The sequence below is a fragment of the Ursus americanus genome, chromosome 3, assembly GCF_024610735.1.
Source record: "Ursus americanus isolate L20-20 chromosome 3, mUrsAme1.1.p, whole genome shotgun sequence".
Lineage (NCBI taxonomy): Eukaryota > Metazoa > Chordata > Mammalia > Carnivora > Ursidae > Ursus > Ursus americanus.
In genome coordinates, this window is record NC_142129.1 from 61,046,008 (window position 1) to 61,068,518 (window position 22,511).

Consider the following 22,511-nt stretch of genomic DNA (forward strand, 5'->3'; position numbering starts at 1 on the left):
TTAACTTCTGTCCCTTACCTTGGATATATTTGACCTGATTTCTCTCTGCCTTCCATTTGTCATGAGAATTATGACAGTTAACATTTGAATTGATACAGGGCACGTGTTGTGATGAGCACTGGGTGTTATTCACAACTAGTGAATCATTGAACACTACATCAAAAACTAATGATGTACTATATGGTAGCTAACTGACCATAATAAAAATGAAAAAAATTTGAATTGATACTTGATAATTCTTTTAAATAATTCATACAGAATATTGTGATGTATAAGAAAAATAATATTTGATCTTCATCTGCATTTCCTGGCTCACAGATCCGAAAACACTTGGAATTTCGTAAATGTTGATAATGAGCAAGGTGCCTTTTTTTTATGTTAATGAGGTGACTTTTGGAAAGCACCTAAAGAGGGCTGATTGTCATTGGGGCCAACCCTGTGATTAGAGGGTCTGAACTTTCAGTGCCACCTCCCACCCTTCTGGAAAGGGAGAGGGGCATGACATTAAATCAGTTGCCAATGGCCAGTGACTTAATAAATTGTACCTGTGTAATGAAACCTTCATAAAAAACCCCTAAAGGATTGAGTTTGGAGAGCTTCCAGGCTAGGCGAGCATGCAGATGTGCTGGGTGGGATGAGAGCGGTGGGCCTAGAAGGGGCATGGAAGCTCTGCACCCTTTCTCCATGCCTTGTCCTCTGCAACTCTTCCATCTGGCTCTTCCTGAGTTCTATCGTTTTATAATAAACTGGTGATCTAGGAAGTAAAATGTTTCTCCCAAGTTCTGTCAAACCCAAGAAGTGGTCTTGGGAACTTCTGGTCTGTAGCTGGTTGGTCAGAAGCACAGATGACAACCTGGACTTGGAACTGGCATCGGAAGGGTGCTGGGGGCAGTTATGTAGGATTGAACTGGGTAGTTAATGTCAGCATTGAGTTGCATTTTCAGACACCTTGCTCATGCCCAAGAATTGCTCATTGGTACTCATTGGAAACCCTCGATTCCACATGTTGAAATTGGGTACAGAACCCACAATAATACCTAAAATACCCCCCGTGGTTATGTTTTCCTTCTCTTTTTGTTTGAGTTTTTCAAAATAGAGGCAAAAATTCCTTAATGTTAAAGAATGACTCTGGTGAGAAGAATTGCCAAAATTAATCCTGCCCCGTAACACCATTTTAGAAGTCTGGTAGATGGGTTTTACCCTGCCTCATCAATCTATGTAGAGTTTTCGCTTGGGGTGGCTTTGGGATTGTGCCATGGAGCTGCACTGTGGTTCGCCACCTGCAACGGCACGGGTGATAAGGAGGCAGCTGCATGAAAGCCTTTGCTGTGTGAAAGGATAGAAAATGTATGTACTGGCCCTTCCAGGGAGGCCTCATTGCTGTAGCAGGTTATCCCATTACTAAATACGTGCTGCGCTGATAGTCTCACATTCAGCTGCTGACCAGCAGCGTGGCCCTCAGCTTTAATAGGGAGCATATGATCACTCCAGCTGGCAGGTGACACCATTTGGCAACATTCCCCAGCAACTCAACAAAAGATTTTCAGACATCAAAGCAAGGGGAAAGACCTCTGCCTTTATAAGGAAAGTGGTTTCACTGTGCATGCATTTTGCTTCCATGAGAATTATTGCTTCTAACTTGCTGAATTCTGTAAAGGAAAGGGCACACTTAGAGAATGAAATTAGCTCGGAAAATTTGCAAACTGTTCATTCAACTTGATAAATAAATGGTAAATTACAGGAAATTCAATTTAGTGTTTAAAAAATGAGTACAGCTTGAATATAAAGATGGGAGAAGTGTTTTTTTAAAGATTCTATCTGAAAACACAAGCCGGTGAGAATTTAGATTGGTTAGACTAGGAAAACTTAAGAGTCTTCAATTTTATCGAAGAAAGAGACCTTAGAGGTCTTTTAGGAAAATGTAATTTCACTATATGGGAAATTTATGAAGCAGAGTAATCTCTACCTGATCAGTAATGCCACTTGAAAGGAGCAATTTAGGAATATCTTGGGTCTCTTGATTATGAGTGACAACATCATTTTCTGTCTTGCTACAAACTGGGAACTCCTCTTGGAAAAACTGGGCAATCCTCTTGGTCCATTCATTTTTTTCATTGAAAAAGCAAGCAGTATATTAGTAGGAAAAATAAATATATCTGAGCATTCTCTGGATATAATTTTAAAATTAAATCTGTTTATATGTAAGCATAAGACATGGGACTAAAGGCATGACTGCCAGTTGGCTGATGGCTGTCTTAGTGCATGTGAGAAATGCATCTACCTCCGAAAGCATGTCCTTTTTTTCTCAGGTCATCGGTAGAGTTGCAGTAGTGCTCTGTAAGTGCTTTAAGTCTCGTTACCCTTAACATTTTTCTGGCCAGCATTGGGACAAGCACTTTGATTCTTGGGGGAAAAAAATACCTAATCAAATTAAGAACAGAGTATACAAGCCTGCATATGTTTTCCTTTATACAAAGTGATACTCGAATCTACTCTGAACACCAAATTTATTTTTTCATATTACAAAATTTGGGGATTCTTGTTAATATTACAAGAAGATTTAGGGTAAAGTCCTTTATATAGAAAATTCTCCTGTAACATGAGAAGTGTTATTTAAGGCATTTGCATCTTAACAGGAAGAAAACATGTTCTTTAATTCAGTAAGAATTTTTTAAGTGCTTATAGACTCATTCTACAATAACAAAAAAAGATATATTACTATGAATCTTATTTACAGATAATACGTTCTTAAGTGCCAAAGTGATTTATGTTTCTGAAAAGTCCCATGAGCTCATCATATGCTATAGGCCTCGTGAAGGAGTAGCATTGAGCTGGGTTCAGGGGCTACCACACGTGGGCTGGCTCGTCAATCATCCCATCCCACTGCACCAGTGTGGTGCTTCTCCAGCTCTCTACAGCAAAGGATCAGATGTCGGCTGCTGGTTTTCATTTTTGTTTTTGCTTGATGTCTTACTGATCAAATAACACAGTCCTATTGTATATGTTTAGAATATAGATCGCTCGTGCCATATGCATCTCTCCACGGAATTCTGCATGTACAAAACCGGCCTGTGTGCCCTGGTCATCGAATTGCATCCAGGGATCATGTGCTTGAGTCTTGCAGACTTCAAACTGCTTTAAAAATGCCTTGGTACTTCCTTTCGACTCCTGGGCTTAGTTCCTGTTGTATCCTTAACAAACAGTTGCCCTCACCCATGGACCACTTTTTGAATAGCACTGTTCTTGGAGGATTTTTCTGTGCTACAAAGGCAAAAAAACTCTATCATATTTTTCAAAGTTGCTTGTAGCCTGGATGTGATTTACACTCCAATCATGTGCTAGAGCTGGGCTTGGAATCTGAGCTGAGATACTTAGGAAGAGAGAGAGAAGTACCCATTCCCCGGGGGAGTTTGTGCCAGGAAAGTGGCTTCCTGAAGCCACAAAAGCAGCTTTATGGATTAGAGAAACAGCGGTGTGATTCTGAGGGCTGGAATTTGTCCTGGAGGCTTGGTTTAGATGCCTTCTCCTGTAGCTTATCCAATTATTTTATAAACCATCTCATATCTGGTAATAAATCTTATTGTGTGATCTACTTAGTTTCTGTTATCTAAGAAGTAAGGGCTAATACTGATAAAGATTTATTTGTCAACTATAAATATGGAGTGGCTTATATTTTTGGAGTGGTTGGGAGTTACCTGGAGACCAGTGTTCTCAAACTTTATTGTGCTTATAGAGCAGCTGAGAATGTTGTTAAAATACTGATTCTGATTCCGGAGAGCAGCCCGGGGACCTGAAATTCAGCATGTCTAATAAGTTCCCAGTTAATTACAACGGGTGGTCTACAGACCTAAAATTGAGTAGCAAAACTCTGGATTATGCTAAGCCTTCAGGAACAGTTTCCATCTCCAGGGCCCCAGACTGCAGATGTTAGGCTGCAACAAGATGATGTGAAGCCATTCTGACCACTTTCTTTCTTTCCCTGAATTAGAAACAAAGTGCCATGGTGACATACAACTATAACTCTCTTTTTCTTTTTTTTTTTTTTTCCTTTTCTTTTTTGCCTTATTAGGAACAGAAAGAGAACAAGATTGTTTTTTATTATTATTTTTTTTTAATCTATCAAGAGAGAAGGAGAGAGTGGGGCACCTGGGTGGCTCAGTTGGTTAAGCATCTGCCTTTGGCTCGGGTCATGATCCTAGGGTCCTGGGATCGAGCCCCACAATGGGCTCCCTGCTCAGTGGGGAGTCTACTTCTCCCTTCCCCCCGCCCCCGTTCATGCTCTTTCTCTCTCAAATAAATGAATAAAATCTTTAAAAAGAGAGAGAAGGAGAGAGAGAAAAGGATTAAAAGAAGATTCAAAGCAAAGAGGCGTCAGATGGTTTTACAAGGTGCCTCCTCAATGTATTCGGCCTACCTATTTATAAGGGACACATATCTCTTACTAATAGCTTATGGTGCCATACTTCCAGTCTATAATTTCATCTGCTTCCCGTGAAAAGGAATTATTTTCACAATGTGCTGTTTGGGGCAGGGGTTACTTCAGGCCATATTTGGAGACTTTTCCTGAGTGATGGACATGCTATCTAGATTTGGAGAGAGTTTGCTTCAGAGAAGCAAAGAAGATGGGAGATGAAATTCCAAATGGCAAATAGTGTAGACAAAAGTGGGTAGAAGAACCAGGCTATTCTTCTGTGGATTCAGTTAGGAGAGCAGGCAGAGCTGCAGGCTACTGGGGAGCAGGACCGAAAGTTAATTCTGGCTAAGTGACAAGCTGAGGGAGGGCAGTGGGAGCAGTGACAGCTTATGGAGAGCTTTCGTTACCAGAAAGGAAAGTTGGGACTAGCTCCCAAGAAAATGAGGCTGTTTAGAAGTTTCTATTTAAGAAGCTAAAGAAGGATAATGGTATTTTAGGAGATAAATTAGACTACCTTTAGAAAGAAGGTATATTTTCACAGATGTTATAATTATTAAATGGGCTACAGAAATAATTTTAGGAAAAAAAGATTTGAACTCAACTGCTTTCTTTTTTGTGTGTAACTTGAATAACTCAAATTATCGAAAATGAAACTTATAATTTATCAGTTTTAACCTTGACCTGAAATTAAAAATGTTAAAGATGTGGATAATCAGAGCTTAAAAGTAGCTGTCAAAAATGTCAGTGCTCTGTCATCTCTTAGTAAAGTCTCTTTAAAGACAAGTATTGAACTCTGCTCTCCAATTTTTCATTTTTTTCAATATTTATCTGATTACTTTCTATCTGATATAAGGTGCACTAAATCACATCTGCTTCTTTCTCAAAGCCAGACTTTTGTTGCATTAAGTCTTGGTCACCGGGGCTATCCTGAACATGCCATGTAAAGGAAAAGGAAACTGTCGCAGTGACCATCACATCTTCTGCCAGCCACCCTTGCAAAGGCACAGCCCATGCCTTGGACTTTACGAGAGGGGCATGTTCTCATGATGAACCAAAATGTGTAGTACCCCTAAGCTCTTAGGGTCAATTTTTTGCCTGGCCAGAATAAAGGAGAGACTGGTACAGGATGGCAGCTGAAAATTTAGTAACCACGGGTCATTTAGTTGACCCTATTTAGTCTCACTAACATTCACAAAATGTTTACCAAGGCCTAAATCATACCCAGGGTGTGAGCCTTCAGACCCTCCTATTGCCTTGGCTTTCAACTCTGATGTGCTCATGATTATTAAAAGTATACAAGCCATCTAGAACTTTCAACTAAACCCTGACCTTTAATTCTGGATCTGCCTGCTGATTGTTAGCCTGTTGGATGTGTCCTGGATATGTCCATATCAAATCAAGACATTAATGTTAAACTCATTTATCAACTGCCAGAAACTTGCTTCTCATTCCATTTCAAAGAAATGCAGTGTTGCTCACGAGTTTGCCAAAGTTAAAAACTTCCAAGCTATTTAATGACTCCTCCTCTTTTAACCCTTTCAACTGTCCATTGGATTGCATGGTTTCTAAGTCGTCTTTTCTTATAGTTGGTACCTCCTTTTAATTCCTGTTGCCATCACCTTGGTTGCACCTTTACAAACCTCATAAGCAGAAAGATTTAGTTGGAATCCCAGTTCTGTTATTTGCTAGATGTAGGGGAGACATTTAGATTGCATTTCCTTATCTTAAACAAATAAACAAACAAATGACTTTCCACCTTACAGAGTAGTTGTGAGGATTACAATTAGATATTATAGGTAAAACTCAACACAGGACATGGCTCATAGTAGACATTCAGTGAAGCTTAATCTCATGTTCATGATCATACCTTTCTGCTTGAGCATTGCCTGGCACATAGTAAGCGCTCAATATATGATTCTATTTATTGATATGTGCATTATATTATGTCAATGACATCATCATAATCATTATCATAGTCTCCCCGCCTCCAATCTTGTGCCCTAATATTCCACCCTCTACCTCACTATCAAAATGTATATAAAATACAAATAATGTCCTTTTTGCTGCACGTCTTGAAGTGGTGCTCTCACCCACAGGAAGTGCTTTTCCAGATCATTGTAACTGCCCTTGATCTGACCTAGGCTTATTCCAGTCCTATTTCCACTGTACAACACAAACTCCTTACATTGAGGTCAAGGAAAAATCTGTGTTTCTCCCACCAACCAATGGCTCTTCTCTTTCATATCTCCCTAAATTGTCTTTATCTTAATCTGACAAATTCTAATACATTGTTTAAAATTCACCATAGTGACCATAGTGACTAACCGACCAAGGAAATATATTTGTTTTGGCTTTTCCATAATCACTAATTCCTCCTTAGGACAAGCAGCACGTTTACGAAGTGCATGGATGGTACAAACCCTGGGGTAGTGAACTAGCAATACTAGTTGATTGACAATTAGCCGGTAACTTTGGCATTGGCCTCAACTAACGCATTTGCCCTAACAGACCAAGATTTACAGTTTAAATTGGAACAAGGAGGAAGAATGGTTAAGAAAATGGGCTCTGATTTTTAAAAATCCAAGTTCAAATTCCAGTCTACTGCTAACTAGCTATATGATCTTGAACATGTTCCCTAACCTTTCAGAGACTCCTTCCCTATAAAATGGAAATAATAATGGTACATATATAAAAGGATTGTTGGGAGTCTCCAGTGAGGTTTTAAACTTAGGTTGCATATACCCAAGACACACATGACTACCCGAGGCCACATTTGGCATCAAGTCTGCTTGGAAGGATATAGAATAGGAACTTGACATGATCGTAGTTTCAGACGTTCCTCATCTGGTGGGAATTCTCATAGAAATCCATGCAACAGAGCTCAAATGGAAGAAAAGTTCTACATCAGACAGGCCTAAGAGCTGCCCTGGCTTAAAAGTCTCATAATCCACAGAAGCAGGTATCTCTTGAAGCAACCCCATGGTCATGGCCTGCAAGGTCCCTATAAAAACAAGCCCTGTTCCAAGAGTAGCCACATTCAGGGAAGCCCAAAGCTGTAGCTTTCTACCAGATATTTGTAGCTTCCCCAGTGCAGGCAGAATTTATCCAAAGGGGCCATTTTGTGATAAATAATACGATGTAGTAACCTAATTAACTTGGATTACCAGGGTAACTAACTGGAGGTAGTTAGCTGATGGTCAAATTCTCTACAAAAGATTAAAAGAAATTGTCAATCCCTCTGCCTGCACATGGAACATGAACTTAGAAAGTATTACATAGAGGACAATATATGCATGTTTATATGAAGACAATCTCATGAAAGATAAGAAATGTATCTAAGAGGAAATAAAATATGGAGAATTTTATAAAGAGAGGCATTATAGAGGTGATGATCTGGTCATTATTTTGTCTGATTTTTGTGAATGAACTCGTAAGTATAAGAATGAAAACTTACTACAGAGGAAGTTTTGCTTCATAGTTAGTGTTGTACCTCATGTATTATTAATAATCAGTACATGCCATTTGAGTAAAAATTGGGTTTTGATCCTTTCTGTTGCTGTAAGAAAAACAGAGCTGACTCACAGGGCGCTTTTACCACTATTCTCGGATGATTCTTCTCCCCAGACCTCTCAACTCAGACAAATTGACTTTGATGCTTTGAACTCTAATTGTCTCTTAGGAATGCAATTTTCGTACACATGCCAGTAGAATTAAGAAGATTGAATGTGAGTTGTTGCATTAGAATGGACCTGCCTCTCGTATGGTTAATTACCATAGTTAAATATAGCACCTGAATGACAAGACAGAATTATCAGTACATTCTCCCACTGGAACAGATGGCTCTGTCATGGCGACAGGCTGCCTGTGTCTTGTAAACATTGGTTATTGAGAATGGGCAAGAGTTCAACTAAGAATCAACACAAGGCCATCCAATTCCAGGAAAACCACTCAGAGTGCATATGCCCATAGTCATTGACATTCATAACATCATCTTCATATGTATACATTTTAGTTTAGAATCCAACATTCCTCTAATTCAAGTAAGAGCAGAGAGAGAAAAGTTTGAACATAAGTACTTCACTGGTATTCTTTAATACATAAACAGACATATTTCTAATGTTTATGATATATTCAAGATACCCATATGTATATTGCATATTAAAATATGAACTAGAAAAGTTGATCTATTTGAATAAGCATATATTGTCATTGTAAGTGGCAGCTAAAGTTTCAAGTGATATTAAAAATAATGTTAACCTTATATTTTCTAGTTAAAACAGTATCGTATTAAGTTAGCCAAGCATGTTTGTTTAAATCACTCAACAATGAAAATTATATGTTAATAGCTCTTGGTTTCACATTTTCTAAATTAAAACAAATCTGGAATGAGTGAAATGAACAATATGATGAAGTTAGTTTCAGTTAATTTTGCTTAGTCCCTTTATTTTCTCTTTCCTATGAATAGTTTAACAACTCTTACAAAATAGGAGGAAATGCAAATGTTAGCTTTGAGTCTAACTGCTTTTACACATCATAAATGTTGATATATTTTCAATGAAATTGGAATTGTACCTCCAAGTAGAAATAAAAATGTCCAAGCTTATTTTACTCTAGAGTGTAGAAGACAAAGTTCGTAACTGCTTATGAGTCTGTGATGAGAATACCAATGTTCTTTTGCAGCTTTTGCCAGCAAGAGAAGCTGCCGATGACCTTCCAGTCCTGTGTGATCACCAAAGAGTGCCAGGTGTCAGAGTGGTCAGAATGGAGTCCTTGTTCCAAAACGTGCCATGATGCGGCGTCCCCCAAAGGCACTCGTGTCAGGACACGGATCATTAGGCAGTTTCCTATTGGCAGCGAGAAAGAGTGTCCAGAACTTGAAGAAAAAGAACCCTGTGTGTCTCAAGGAGATGCAGTTGCCCCCTGTGCCACGTGAGTAAATAAGGACCGCAGCTTCTGCTGCTGTGACGTCTCCCCAAATTGTGTGTCTCCCCACATTCACTTATCCAGTTGATGCTAACTGAATAGTATGCTGAGAAATAGGGATTTTTACAAATTCTAAGTGGAAAAAAATGAAATACTGTTTTTACAAGCACTGTCCTTAAAGAATTCTGGTTTTACAGAATAAACATTTCTTTAGCAGGCTATATTTCCAAATCTCCATGAAGTCTTAGATTTTTAGTAGCAATTCTCTGTTTATGTATTTTCTGTAATAGAGATTGATATTTCTTCTGTAAAGGGGAAGATATGGGCCACAGGTGTCTCTGTGGCAATGACTCAACAGTACCATTGGAACAGGAGATCATATATAAACAAATGAATGGATCTGTTCCAGTAAACCATTATTTATAAAAACAGCAGACAGGTTGGATTTGGTTCTTGGGTCATGGTTTGTCAACCCCCATTCTATAACGTAAAACAAACTTTCACAATATAGGTTCCTGTTGCTTATTAAGCAAGGCCTATTTAAATTTCAGTACTATAGATAACAAATCCTGTTGAGTAGAGTAAGATACTACACCAAACAATGAGACTTGAAGCTCCTTGAGGACAGGATTATGCTTATTAACCTTGTTTTGTTTTGTTTTGTTTTTTATCACTAGCATATATCACAGGGCCTGGCACACAGCAAGTGCCCAATAAATGTTTATTGAATTCCGATGAAGTAAGGCTGATTCTGAAATATTTAGCAGTATATCCTAATTCTTTTTATCCTTAAAAAATATTTCCAAAAACGTTACTGTGAATTATCTTGGCAATAAATACGTTTGAGCTTAGTCTGAATATAGAATATAAAACAACTTAGAGAATCTTAGTTTCTCAGAGACATGCCCAAGCTTCATTGAAAGCTTTTCTGGAATATTCCAAACATTTAAAGAACATGCATACAATGTGAACTTCATTAGCCAGTGAGGAGGAAAATTAATCCTACTACTACCACTTCAAACAATAATAACAAGTAATAGCAAAGATAGTGATGATTTACATGAGACCTTCAATTACGCAGCACTTTGGAATCATCCATTCTCTCCTGATGTAACAAGTGACTGAAAACTGCAGGAAGTTTCCTTCCTAACTTCTCTGCTTGTGCCAGTGACCCTGTGTTCCTCTCTACATAATAGGCTTGAGGAAGTTGTCACGATCTCCTGTGTTTTGTCTCCTTTGAGTATCTCCCTTTTTTGCTTCAGGCTGGGTGTTTTATTCTTTATGCTCTCAGATATTCAAACATCACTAACAAAATAAATATATCCTCTGAATCTCTTTCTTCTCTCCCCCTTTGGAGGGTAGCATTTCTTTTTTAGCCTGTGTGACCAGTTTACATTAGGAAAAGTGTAATCCTAGGATGCCCTACATTCAGACTCCATTCTATAAAAAATACAGTTCTTATTTTATTTTTTATTTTTTTTAAAGATTTTATTTATTTATTTGACAGAGATAGACAGCCAGCAAGAGAGGGAACACAAGCAGGGGGAGTGGGAGAGGAAGAAGCAGGCTCATAGCGGAGGAGCCTGATGTGGGGCTCGACCCCGGAACGCCGGGATCACGCCCTGAGCCGAAGGCAGACGCTTTAACCGCTGTGCCACCCAGGCGCCCCTACAGTTCTTATTTTAACTCCTCTAATGAATGACTTGTTTGGTTGGACTTTCCTTGCCACCCCCCGCCCCGCACTCCACCCTCTTACTCAGGGCATTAATTATCCATGGCTTTGTTTTTGTTTTTTGTTTTTCATTTTTAATTTACTTGAATGCTGTACTTCCTTTATAAACATATGTCAAGGGCGTTGTTCCTTGATACCCCAGTCCTGCACCTGTGTTCAGCCACTTATAAAAATGAAAACCATGTGATATGAAGGTCAGTTTGACTGTCATGAAACTACCGTTGGCAAAGCAAAGCACCTAGATCAGACATCTGAAGGCCCATTTAACTTTTTTGTCTAATTGAGATGAACATTAGCACATCCATTTGTACCTGTGTTGGCTGTTAATCTGATTATTGAGGAAGCATCTTGGGTAAAGTAGCACAGAGTGCTACATGAGCCATTTTCTTTGTGCTTTTAGAATATCCATTTTCCTCGAGGTGGAGAAATGCCATCACTTTCTATCTTTAGTGGCATCGGGAAATGGTTCCCTGGCTATCTCCTTAAAGCACGTGTTGGGCTGACAAGCCCCCGACATTTCTTTCACATCATAATGTTGATTGGAGCTTTAATTTAGAACCGCAGATCGGCTTTCCTGTGTTCCACTGATTAGAAACGTCAGCTCTTTTCAACATTCATCAGGCACTCATCAGGGATTCTCAGCGCTACAGAAAAACAGTCATTCTTGACAATAAAGAGAAAACTCTGAATTGTTATGTTTTTTAATCCTAACACACAATTATAATTTTGATCCAGTATGAAGTAGCAATTTTCATGCATTTTATTAAAGGCAAAACAAATGTTTGGGTTGATCATCATTTAGAATGTTTTCCATTCCCAGAGTCACTCCTCCTTTGTTTATAAGCATCAGGAAAGGGCAAGCCCGAGTTCAGCTTAATTGAACATAAAATTTTATGTTTTCAGCGTGATGCTCTCTTTTCATAAAATATTTATAAGTAACTTCCAGTAATTGCAATTAAAACAGGATCATCCTAAATTTAACTCCTCTTTAAATGGAGCACTGCTAAGGACGAAGGGGAAGAAATTGAAACTGAATCCACACCACAGATGTAGTAGCCTATGGTTGATTCGAGAGGAAAGTGTTTTTTAGATTAATCTTGAGAAAAAAAAAATATCGGAAAAGCAGAGCAAAGTTTTACTCAATAAAAATGGTTGCCACTACCAGCATTTTCTTTCTTTAGGTATGGCTGGAGAACTACGGAGTGGACCGAGTGCCGTGTGGACCCTTTGCTCAGTCAGCAGGACAAGAGGCGGGGCAACCAGACAGCCCTCTGTGGGGGAGGGGTCCAGACACGCGAGGTATACTGCGTGCAGGCCAATGAAAACCTCCTGTCACACTTAAACACCCACAAGGACAAAGAAGGTAAACTGTCTTCTTCTTAAGGACTTATGCATGGAGACTGAGCATGGAATCACCTTGCAGGGAGATAGATTATAGGTGATAGAGATATTTGGAACATGAATAGCCATAATTCTGTTCACATCATGGTTGATATTCACTACGGTGAACAGTAATTTAAATTTTGGTTGTAAAAAAAACTTAATCCAATTCTGTCTCTGGTCAGTTCTGATTTACTGACAAGTCTGACCGCAGGCTCTGAGTCAAAATTTAGCAGGAGTAATTAATTATAAAAATAGAATAAAGCATCTTATAAATATACACATAGGATGCTCATATATATTCTAAAGTCCAGGGTTTCCTTAGATGTAAACCCTGCTTGTGAAAGAGCAGCCCCTTTTGCTGTTTATAATATGGTTGAAAAATAAAAATATTGAAAAAAGGATGGTACTGACTGAAATTGTCAATGTGAATTTAAATGAAATAAATACGGAATAAGTGTAGAATACAATAACAGTAAAAAAAAAATTAACTCAAAGGCATGACGTTTTTTAAAAACCCTTTGATTAAACCCTCTGACCTGACAGACATATCTTAGAACTTTTTTAAGTCTAAATCTCAATTTGAGGACCAGACTTGGTAAGTGTACCAAAGGATAAGTGGGTCCAACATGGCCAATGATTAAAGTATGTATTAGTATATTAATATTGCTCTAAAATTCTAATCATTATTGGATCAAGTGTGTATTCAATTAGTTACTCTTAAGTCCGCATAAATAGGAATATTTTTAAACAATGTAATAAGCAGACCTTCTTACCTTCCCTAGATTTGAGGGATAGCAGGGCTCTTATTATTAGATCATTTAATAATTATTAGTTGCCAACAGAGTTCCAAAAATTGTGTAAGGTAGTGAGGATGGAAATATCAGTACAAATTTTGTGTCAGGAAAGTGCTCATGGTTATCATGAGGGCACAGAATATATAGTTATAATACAATATGGAATGCATTATAATTTGAGTTTTAGAATAACTGTAGGGGTATCATAGAAACAGAAACATAGAGGAAGTGGCCTATAGCTGAGTGATGACACACACATTCCATACAGCAAGTGGGTCAGGAATGCAAGAGGAAGTTTACGCCAGGGAGAGGGGACAGCGTATATTAAAGCACGCTGTTAAAGAAAAGCAAAAACAAAAGAGAAATCTTGCCAAGAAAGATGAGTATGTTGTATTTGGCAAGTTGTAAATAGGATACGGTAGTATTTCAGCAAATATGTGGGTTGGAAAGGGAAAAGAATAAGAATAAAGACCCAAAAAATGAGAATATTCAGAGAAGAAATCTGATGGAGGACTGGAAAAGAAGGGAAAGAACCAAGAGAAATGGGTGTTTCAAAAAAAAGTAAAAGATGAGAGGACTCCTCTGCCTCCCCCCAAAATGAGCGGTGCCAGTGACCAGCAATTCATGGAAATTAAACACTGAAGTTCTGCATTTGCAACTTGCAAAATTTAATTGTTTGTAGTAGCATGTCAGCTCATTTAGGAATCTAGCCTAGGGATACATTTTACTACTAATGTATCTTGAGGTTGTAAGGAAGTAGCATAAAACATGTAATGTTAGTACATTAATATTTTCTTGGCCATTTAAATGGCTACATTTTTAACACTCTTAGGTGGATTTATTATAGCAGTCCTTTCAGAGTAGTATAATTTCATTGCTAGAGGTGGATCAGATTTTAGTTTCTGAATGTCAATTATGTCCTGTGGGTTATTACTTTCAAAAGATCTTTCAGAATTCTGAATTGCAACTGGTTATTTTTTTAAATCATTTTGCCATAGAGTTTCCCTGTCACCGTCAAAGCATGGCAGAGCACCAAAAATAAAAGTCACAGCATGAAAGGAAAACAAAAAGAATATCATTGTTAAGGTGTGTCTGTTGGACTAAAGCAAATGCCAAGCAAAGATCCATGGATGTGGAAATAATCGATTTGCCAAAAATTACCATTTATCATATAAGTATATAGGAATTTGTGTCCTTTCATTTCAAATACCAAGAATACTAATAAGCTCCATATAGTCTTTTTAAAAACAGTTAATTCTCCCTAAAAATTGAAGCTCTTTTTTCCCTCAGAACTGAGGCTATATGAATTTCCCCCCAGAAGCACTTAACATTTCCCAATGGGAAACTTATTCAATATGCTAGCATCCCAAGGGTGACATGTAAAGACATAAATATGTGTGAATGGAGAATAATTAGGCAGTGGGCTGTGAGGATTGTTCACATTCTGTTTTCCTTCAATAAATGCTAAAGAATGAAAGCTTACTTTATAAAGAGAGGAAAAGTTCTCAAAATAACTTCTTCAATCAGTCCTCATAAGAAGGCATTGATTTCAAGTAATCCTGATTGTGTAACCATGAACAACCTACCCCAAGAACAATTCATATTGTAGTTAATATGAAGAACAAAGTCTACACTGTTGCTTTTATAGATTCTCACTATGTGTTCTATGAATAAATGTCTTGTTTTAACATGTAACCAAGCTATTAAAAATACCTTAACCCAAAATAAAATACTTTAACTCAAAATAAAATTTCCTGATACAGAAATACTGATACTAAATTCACATAAAATTCCTTTATTGTCTTGGCACATCACATTACACAGAAGAGTGGTAATGACCACGTTAGTACAAGGACAGGGCCACGTTAAACCCCTTAATTCGTTGGTGTATTCACTACTCTCAATAGACTCACACCACACCATAAAAATTCTCCCCCCTGGAGCTAAAATATTTGATTTCCAGAAAATCAAAATATGTATTATTAAAGTAGTCACAAAGTATTATGTATTATATTTACAACTTAGTATCCTACCTATGCCAATTGAATTATATCATCAGAATATTTATTAAGTTGGTGATAGTGTCTGCTAGCAATAGGAATAATATATCTACTTTGATAGTGGAGAGTGTCCACATTTTATTCATGGACTGCTGCAGGCCATAGGTATCCCTCCCAATCCTGACAACCTTTACCCTACAGTGTTCAGGTGAACAAAATTTCCACTCCCTCAGAAGAAAGATTTGAGGAGTTTCTACTGAAAAGAATTAGTAGTAAAACTCTGGACAATTTCTGTTCAGCTGGCTGACCAGAATTCCAGCAGACTGTGAAGAATGTTCAACTTATGCTGGCATGAAATCTACCCTTATCAGAATATGGCAGGAAGAGGCCTTGCCCATCGGGAGGTTAGCAGTAGCTAGAAAGCTGATGAAAATGTTGCTGATCATTGGATGCATGAACATGAATTGATTATTTAAAGAGCTCAAAGTGAAATGAAAGTAGATTTTAGCTATGGTAATTCAAGAAATTCTTTTGATACAGATTGAACATGTTTTTAAATGAGGGGAACCAAGAGTGTTGGTTATAAAGCACCATGAAACTTTCTGTGATACATATTTTAGGAAACTAGAACATTCTTCTGTAGAAAACATATCAAAAAATCTGCACTGAAATCTGGATAAGGTCTGTGGGATTTGAGATTGTTAAGAAAAACAGCCTGGATAATGAGGCTGTATGATGACATATAAGAAGATAAACCAGCAGAAAGTTTGGACAATCAGTGGAAAGATGGATGGAAGGATGGTTGAACTGTGAATGGGTAGACAGATGAAGAAAGAGTTCTTATTTTCCATGTTCTGCAAAGAAACAGGGAGATAAAATAGTCACCATTTCTAAGTGGAATGCAGATTATTTACAATTACAGTTGTTTATCTGTGGTTTCCACAAACTAGCCCACTTTAGTCAAAGCTATTTTGGGGGGGGGAAAAAAGGCTATGCTTATGGTGCTGTTTCCCTGTTATTTCAGAAAGTAAATATCAGAGTACGTCGAAGTCTAGTGCTGCACCTTTCCTATCCATCACTTTTGAAATAACAGGTAGGTGAGAACATTTTACATGCCATTTCAATCAGAAATATGTTCAGAGATTCTCTGTACATTTCCTGAGATAATCCTTACACCATCTAGGAAAGATAGTGGTTTACTTTTACTTTCTACTTTTCTAGAAATGTATCAAAGCTGACCCCTGAGATAGAAGTGCTTTCCTGTTTCTTGACTTTCTACAGCATCATTATCTAGATGTAAATTATAGAAAAACAAAAAAGATTTTTAAATTTACCAACTTAAAAATGTCACTAGGATACCATAATTATATATACAGATATATAAAATTTGGTTATGAACACTTTTGTTGAGATAAATTAATGAAAGTATGAACACTTTTCATAATTTATCGTATTTCTAAATATATCAGTTTGTGCTCTACTAATCTTAATAAGGTAAATGAGAAAGGAACTAAATCACACCATGGCTACCTTTTAGAGACAGCCTGCAAGGATGCAGTGGAATGTAAAAAGCACTGTGATAACAATTATAGAATAATTAAAACATAGGAAATCCCTGAAAAAGTCAGATACTTCTTGGAAATTACTTCTCAGGATAGTTTGTAGGAGAGAAAGACTGTTAACCCTATGAAATTTGTGATGAGTAGATTACAAAACAGAAAGTGAGATGCCAAGAGGTGTCAGCTGCTGGGAAAGGAGCTAATAAAAATTTAACATGCTGGGAATTAGATTAAGCTGGTCAGTGGTCTACCCTCAAGGTAACTTAGAATTTTTAGTAGAGCAGGAGCTTACTAATGAGATATCAAGAAGTATTCAACCAAAAAAACAATCAAAAAATATATATATATATAAAATGAGATAGTTTGGAAGCCATGCAGACATGAAAAAGGCCTTATAATACCTTTGACTTAGTCGACATTTAACAAACGTTTGTTGTTTGACATGTTTATTCTCCCCTTTGTAAAATGCTTAAACATTTCAAATGCATTTTAAAAATTATTTATTTCAGCAGGGGGCTATATTCACAAACACCTGAATAAACAATTATTCACACCTCTGACTTTGAATAAAGGAAACATGATCTAGTTGTTAGATCAAATGAGGAAAGTCAAAATTCAGGCACTATGCTTCAGTTCGGCCACTCATTTAAGAGAACGTGTTTTATATATCTTATTTCTCTTTTCTATTTACATAATAGCTTAAAAACCTCTTTTGAATTTTCATCTTGAAGCTACTTTCAAAAGAACCCTAGACAGATAATCAGGAAACCTCATTTTCATTTCTGCTTGGCCTGGTGTCCTTATGTGCATTATTTAACTTTATTTGCCTAAAAATACCTATTAAATGATTCTTCTGTTCCATTTCCAGTAATATGGCGGATTAGAATAGCTGAAAATCATCCCTTACAAAACATCTAGACAGGCAGGATACAGTATTATTTTAAATGCTTTTAAGTGCAGAACTGAGGTCTTGATTAACTAAATGATTTCCCAAAACCAAGAAGGTTGAGCTTTCCGTGGTCGCCCTCAGTCAGTAATGGTACATACGCGGGGAGGGTTACACATTACGGGGATTTAGGGGGAATGACGCTGATAAGGCGTATGATGTGAAACTTTTAGCCAAAAAAAGAATACAAGCAGAAATACTGCTTTATTTCATCAATCATAAAGGGTTATCGCACCAACAAATGAGTAGAGAAACTCAATTTACCTATAGAGAATAAGAACAAGGAAGCAGGTCAGCCTCAACATCAGTCTGAACAAACGTCTCCTAGGAATTCAGCTATGGGCCTGTACTCAGTACTTGTTAGTTAAGTTTCAAATTGATGGTACTTGCATGAGTCCAAAGACCACAAAGCTGAGAAATTAATGCAAGAAATGGCATCAGTGGTACTACCGGATTGCCTGACATAAGGAAAAGCAAAAACTCTGAAGATGGGAATACCTTAAAGTGAGCCACAGCATTTCCCCAGATAAACTGTACCATCAAAACTGCAAACTACATGAGGAAAAATAATCCATTTTAAACAGGATTTAAAATAGCTAACAAACATTAAGATTATACTCACAATGTTGGAAATATTGGAAATAGCAGTTAGAGACCATAAAAGATAAATGCTAGAACTTACTAAAGATGTAAAGGGAAGAATTAAAACATTAAATATAATGAGTCTCAATCAAAAAGGACCAGATTAAAAAAAAAAGAAAGAAAAAAAAAGTTCTAGAACTGAAAAAGTGCTTTTACTGGAAATAAATAAATGGGTAGATTAGACAGACTGAGCTCAACAGTTGTTAATAAGCTCAAGAAAATGTAAGGAAATTATTCAAAATGCAACACTGAAAATAGGAGTTAAGAATACAAGTGAAATAAGTCATGCAGAATTAAACAAGAAGGTTCAGAGTAAGAGAATGTATAGAAAAGATGAGTTTTCTAGATTTGATGAAAGACAAGAATGTACAAAATCGAGAAGGAATTTCCAAGCAGTATGATAATATATGCACGCTTAGATATGGTATAGGGAGATTTCAGTTCATCAACCATATGAGGACAAAGTAAAAGGAATAAAGAAAAGGACAGAAATTAAAGAGAAATTAAAAAATTTATAGTGAAATTCTCAAAAGCTGCAAAAAAGCAAAATAACAAAAACGGTATGTTGAAAGTACTGAGAGAAAAATAAATGTCAACTTAGAATTATTTATCCAGCTACCTACCGTTAAAAACTATGGACAAAATTAAGACAAAAGTGAAAGGGTTTTACTTCTATTAAGCCCTCACTGAAAGAGCTCCTAAATGATAATGTTTAAGATGAAGGAAATTGAAACCAGAATCAGAAGAATTCAAGATGTGCAAAGAATTTGATAGACATCTGGGTGATCTAAATAAGTCTAGATATGATGAAGCAATATTAATACATGACTAAAACACTGTACAGTTAGTTGATGAACAGCAGTAATCTATGACAGAAGGAAATGATAAGGAGTATATTTTGGGGTAGAGATATTGAGCACCCTTATATTTTTAGTAAGTCATTATGCATTTTAAAAATGTGAGAATAATTATAAAGTAAAGATATAATTATTAATATTATAGTTATATAATCATATATTATAAGATGTATATCTTCTTCCATGCAACAAAGGAAATAAAAGGGGCTTAATCGAGTTCAATCAATTCAATAAAAATAAGATGCTAAATCAGAGAAAACTCATGGTTTTCTTACAGAGATGATCTTATTAAGATCCAACAAAGAAGAGAAAAAATCTAGAAATCTGACTTCTGTATGTCAGAGTCAAAGGTTATTACAGACAATTATTTTGTTTTAGTTATTACTGCATCTATGACACCAACCAACTGTATTATGAAGTGTTCACAGTGATCAAACTAAGAGTGTAGATTAATCAGTCCACACATTCACCATTGCTGGCAAATAGGTAAACACACAAACTACGTGTGATGTATTTCCCAGGCAATACTGCAATCTGTACATATAAAGTGCAGCTGAAATTTTTATTTTCTCCAGGAAATAGTGTTAAGATTGACTTAAATCATATATGTGTGCGATGTCAAAACTATTCAGGAGATTGGATGGTTTTATCAATTAAATGGATAATTTTATTATCCAGAAAATTTTCTTGGATAATCAAAAATGTCCAGAATGTTCTCTAGTATTTTTAGAGTGAAGGATAATCTCCAGAAACATAAAACTCAATAAAAATTATGTTGCTAAAGTGATACTGTTCAATGAAGCGTGAGTGTGATGGCAAACTTTCAAAACTGAAGGAGAGAAACTTCTGAAAGTTCATGTTTAACCTTTCTCCCTTTCTGTCATTCATTTTTCCCAATTTGCCAATGGGAAAGATGCATGACATGGGCATTATTGCCTAGGCAAAGGTAGTCATGTCAAAGGATTTATTACCTAGAAAGGATAAAATTTATGACCTATGTTGGTGTCTTGAACAAAGTCATAGATGGTATGCTGATAAAATATGTTAAGTAATATTATGCTAACAAGGATAAAACATTGGAAAATAATTTTTATGACACAAAGAGATGTTAATAGGCTAGAAACAATGGAATTTCTCCAGCAGCATGAAGTCTAATGAAATCCTTAAAATACCTAAACTTAAGTCCCAAATGCTCAGTCTACAAGAAACAATAGAAATAACAATGATGATAACAGTGACAATATTGATTGAATTTATTAAGACATTATGTTAATTATTTGGTTGCTGCAAAGGTTAAATGCTTAATGTGGAAAACACAGTTGAAATCAGTGACTTAATGTTAAACTCATTCTGTGTCCCTTCTCCAAAGTGTTAATCTTCTCAATATCAGTCACAATCTGATTGATCAAGTGCTGCAGATTTGGATATCTCACTTGGTATTCCTTCATTCACTCAGTAAATACCTACTGAGCAATTATTAAGTTGCATCACCGATTTAAATGTTGAAGATAGAATGTTTAAAAAAAAGCAGCCTTCATCCCTCTCCTCAGGGAGCTTATAGCCTAATCATAACCTTGTAACTATAATTTTATTTACTGGGATTTCAAAACTGACCCTTCACAAGGCTGACATGGAGAGACTTCTACAGACAGACCAGTTTGAGATTCTTCAATTAAGCCCTGAAGGAACATTACAACCATGGTCCATCCTTAATAAAGAACCTTCATCCTGTTCACTGGGTGAATTATTTTTCTGGAAAGTATATATCCTCAGAATGTAGTTTAAGTATCACCTGGATGCTTTAAGAAAATGCAAAAATTCCCAGATGTTATCCACTGAGATTGTGATTCTGTAAGTCTGGAATGGGTTTAGGAATCTCTGTCTTTTTTATAAGCACCATTGTGATTATAATCAGGAGTTGATTTTACCGTAAAGCTCAGGAGAACCCTTTTAAAAGCCTTTCTGAAACTAAAGGAGAGACTGGGGCAGGGGTTAGGAAGGGGTAAGGAAGCTCCAGATTTTCTAAGCCTCAAAGCTTATATAATTTAAGGGACCCTTATTATTATAAAAGAAAAAAAAATTAAAAAGCAAAATTCCAAATACAAAATCACTAAGATCTCTGCCAGAGGGAACTGTGCATGAGAAGGGTCCTTTAACCTCTAGGCTTCCTGGGCTTCTCCATGAATCTGTCCCAAATTCTAACATAGATTTTTGGCCTCTATTAGATCCAAAGAGAATCACTGCCTTAAGATGAGACACAGAACCAAAGGCATGCATGTCCAGAAAACGGGATTTCCACAGTTCTGGAGGTCAGACTGGGGAGGACGGGGTACCTAGGAAAAGTCACTGTGTGTCTTCCGAAGTGAAGTAGAACGTTTAATTCTAACACTGGTCTTATTTTCACTCATCAAGCCTAGTTTTAGCTTCCTGAGCGGCAAATCCTTAGAAAACCACGAACTAAACCTTGCTGGTAGTTAAGCTAGGAAATCGTGGAGAGGAAGAACACCTAACACTCTCGGATACTGTTTCGTCTCACTTCATACCTGTAACCCCAGATGGAACGAAGCCATGGCTGTTCATGAAGGACCTTCCATTAATGAAAGGAAGATGGTGGATAAAATGTCACATAACCTGACACTGTGAAGTGACTCTAGTACATGAGCTTTTTGTAACCCTTAAGCACTTATTTCTCTGAGTCCGTTGTAGATGAATGATAGCACCAGAAGGAATTTTGAAACGAGCACTCAGGGGTGCGCACTGGTGAATGAATAGCATTTTTTTTTTCAGAGGCACATTCCTGCTCTCTAAGAATGTAAAAGAAATGGTTTGTGGCTGACTGTTGCCTGCCTTGCTGATGATTGCTCAATAGGGAGTAGCTACTCTCACCAGTGTTAACAGAGGAGTACAAACTACATTGTGGAACTCATTAATATTTATTCCTTCTAAAAGCAATGGGCAATAAAAAGGGAAATAAACCAGGGAGAATAGCAGTGGGAAAAGGAAGCCATGACAACAGATTCATCTTGGAAAGGTTTCACCATTTATTGTCCACAAAAATACACTCGAAATACACGATCCGTATTGTTATATTAGTAAACTGGAGTCCACTAAAAATAACCTCTTATTGGCCGAAGTCATTTATGAAAAAAATTGTGTATTGAATGTAATTCAAGAATTCAAAGTAATCATCCATATTCTTATAATTATATGCATTTGAGGTACTTTACGATTTCACATTTTTGATATTCATCAAAGCTACAT

The 22,511-nt window shown here is 36.8% G+C and overlaps 1 protein-coding gene across 8 annotated transcripts in view; it reads left to right on the top strand.

Moving 5' to 3' along the window:
• Window positions 1-22,511, top strand: part of THSD7A (thrombospondin type 1 domain containing 7A) — a 773,396-nt gene that overhangs the window by 559,014 nt on the left and 191,871 nt on the right. For 7 of the 8 annotated variants that reach the window (XM_087861023.1, XM_087861022.1, XM_087861024.1 and 4 more), the window contains 3 exons: window positions 9,095-9,343; window positions 12,251-12,432; window positions 16,271-16,339. In XM_087861023.1, the coding sequence (XP_087717149.1) occupies window positions 9,095-9,343; window positions 12,251-12,432; window positions 16,271-16,339 (500 nt within the window). The remainder of the gene's footprint in view (window positions 1-9,094; window positions 9,344-12,250; window positions 12,433-16,270; window positions 16,340-22,511) is intronic. The other variant, XM_087861025.1, reaches the window with a different exon arrangement.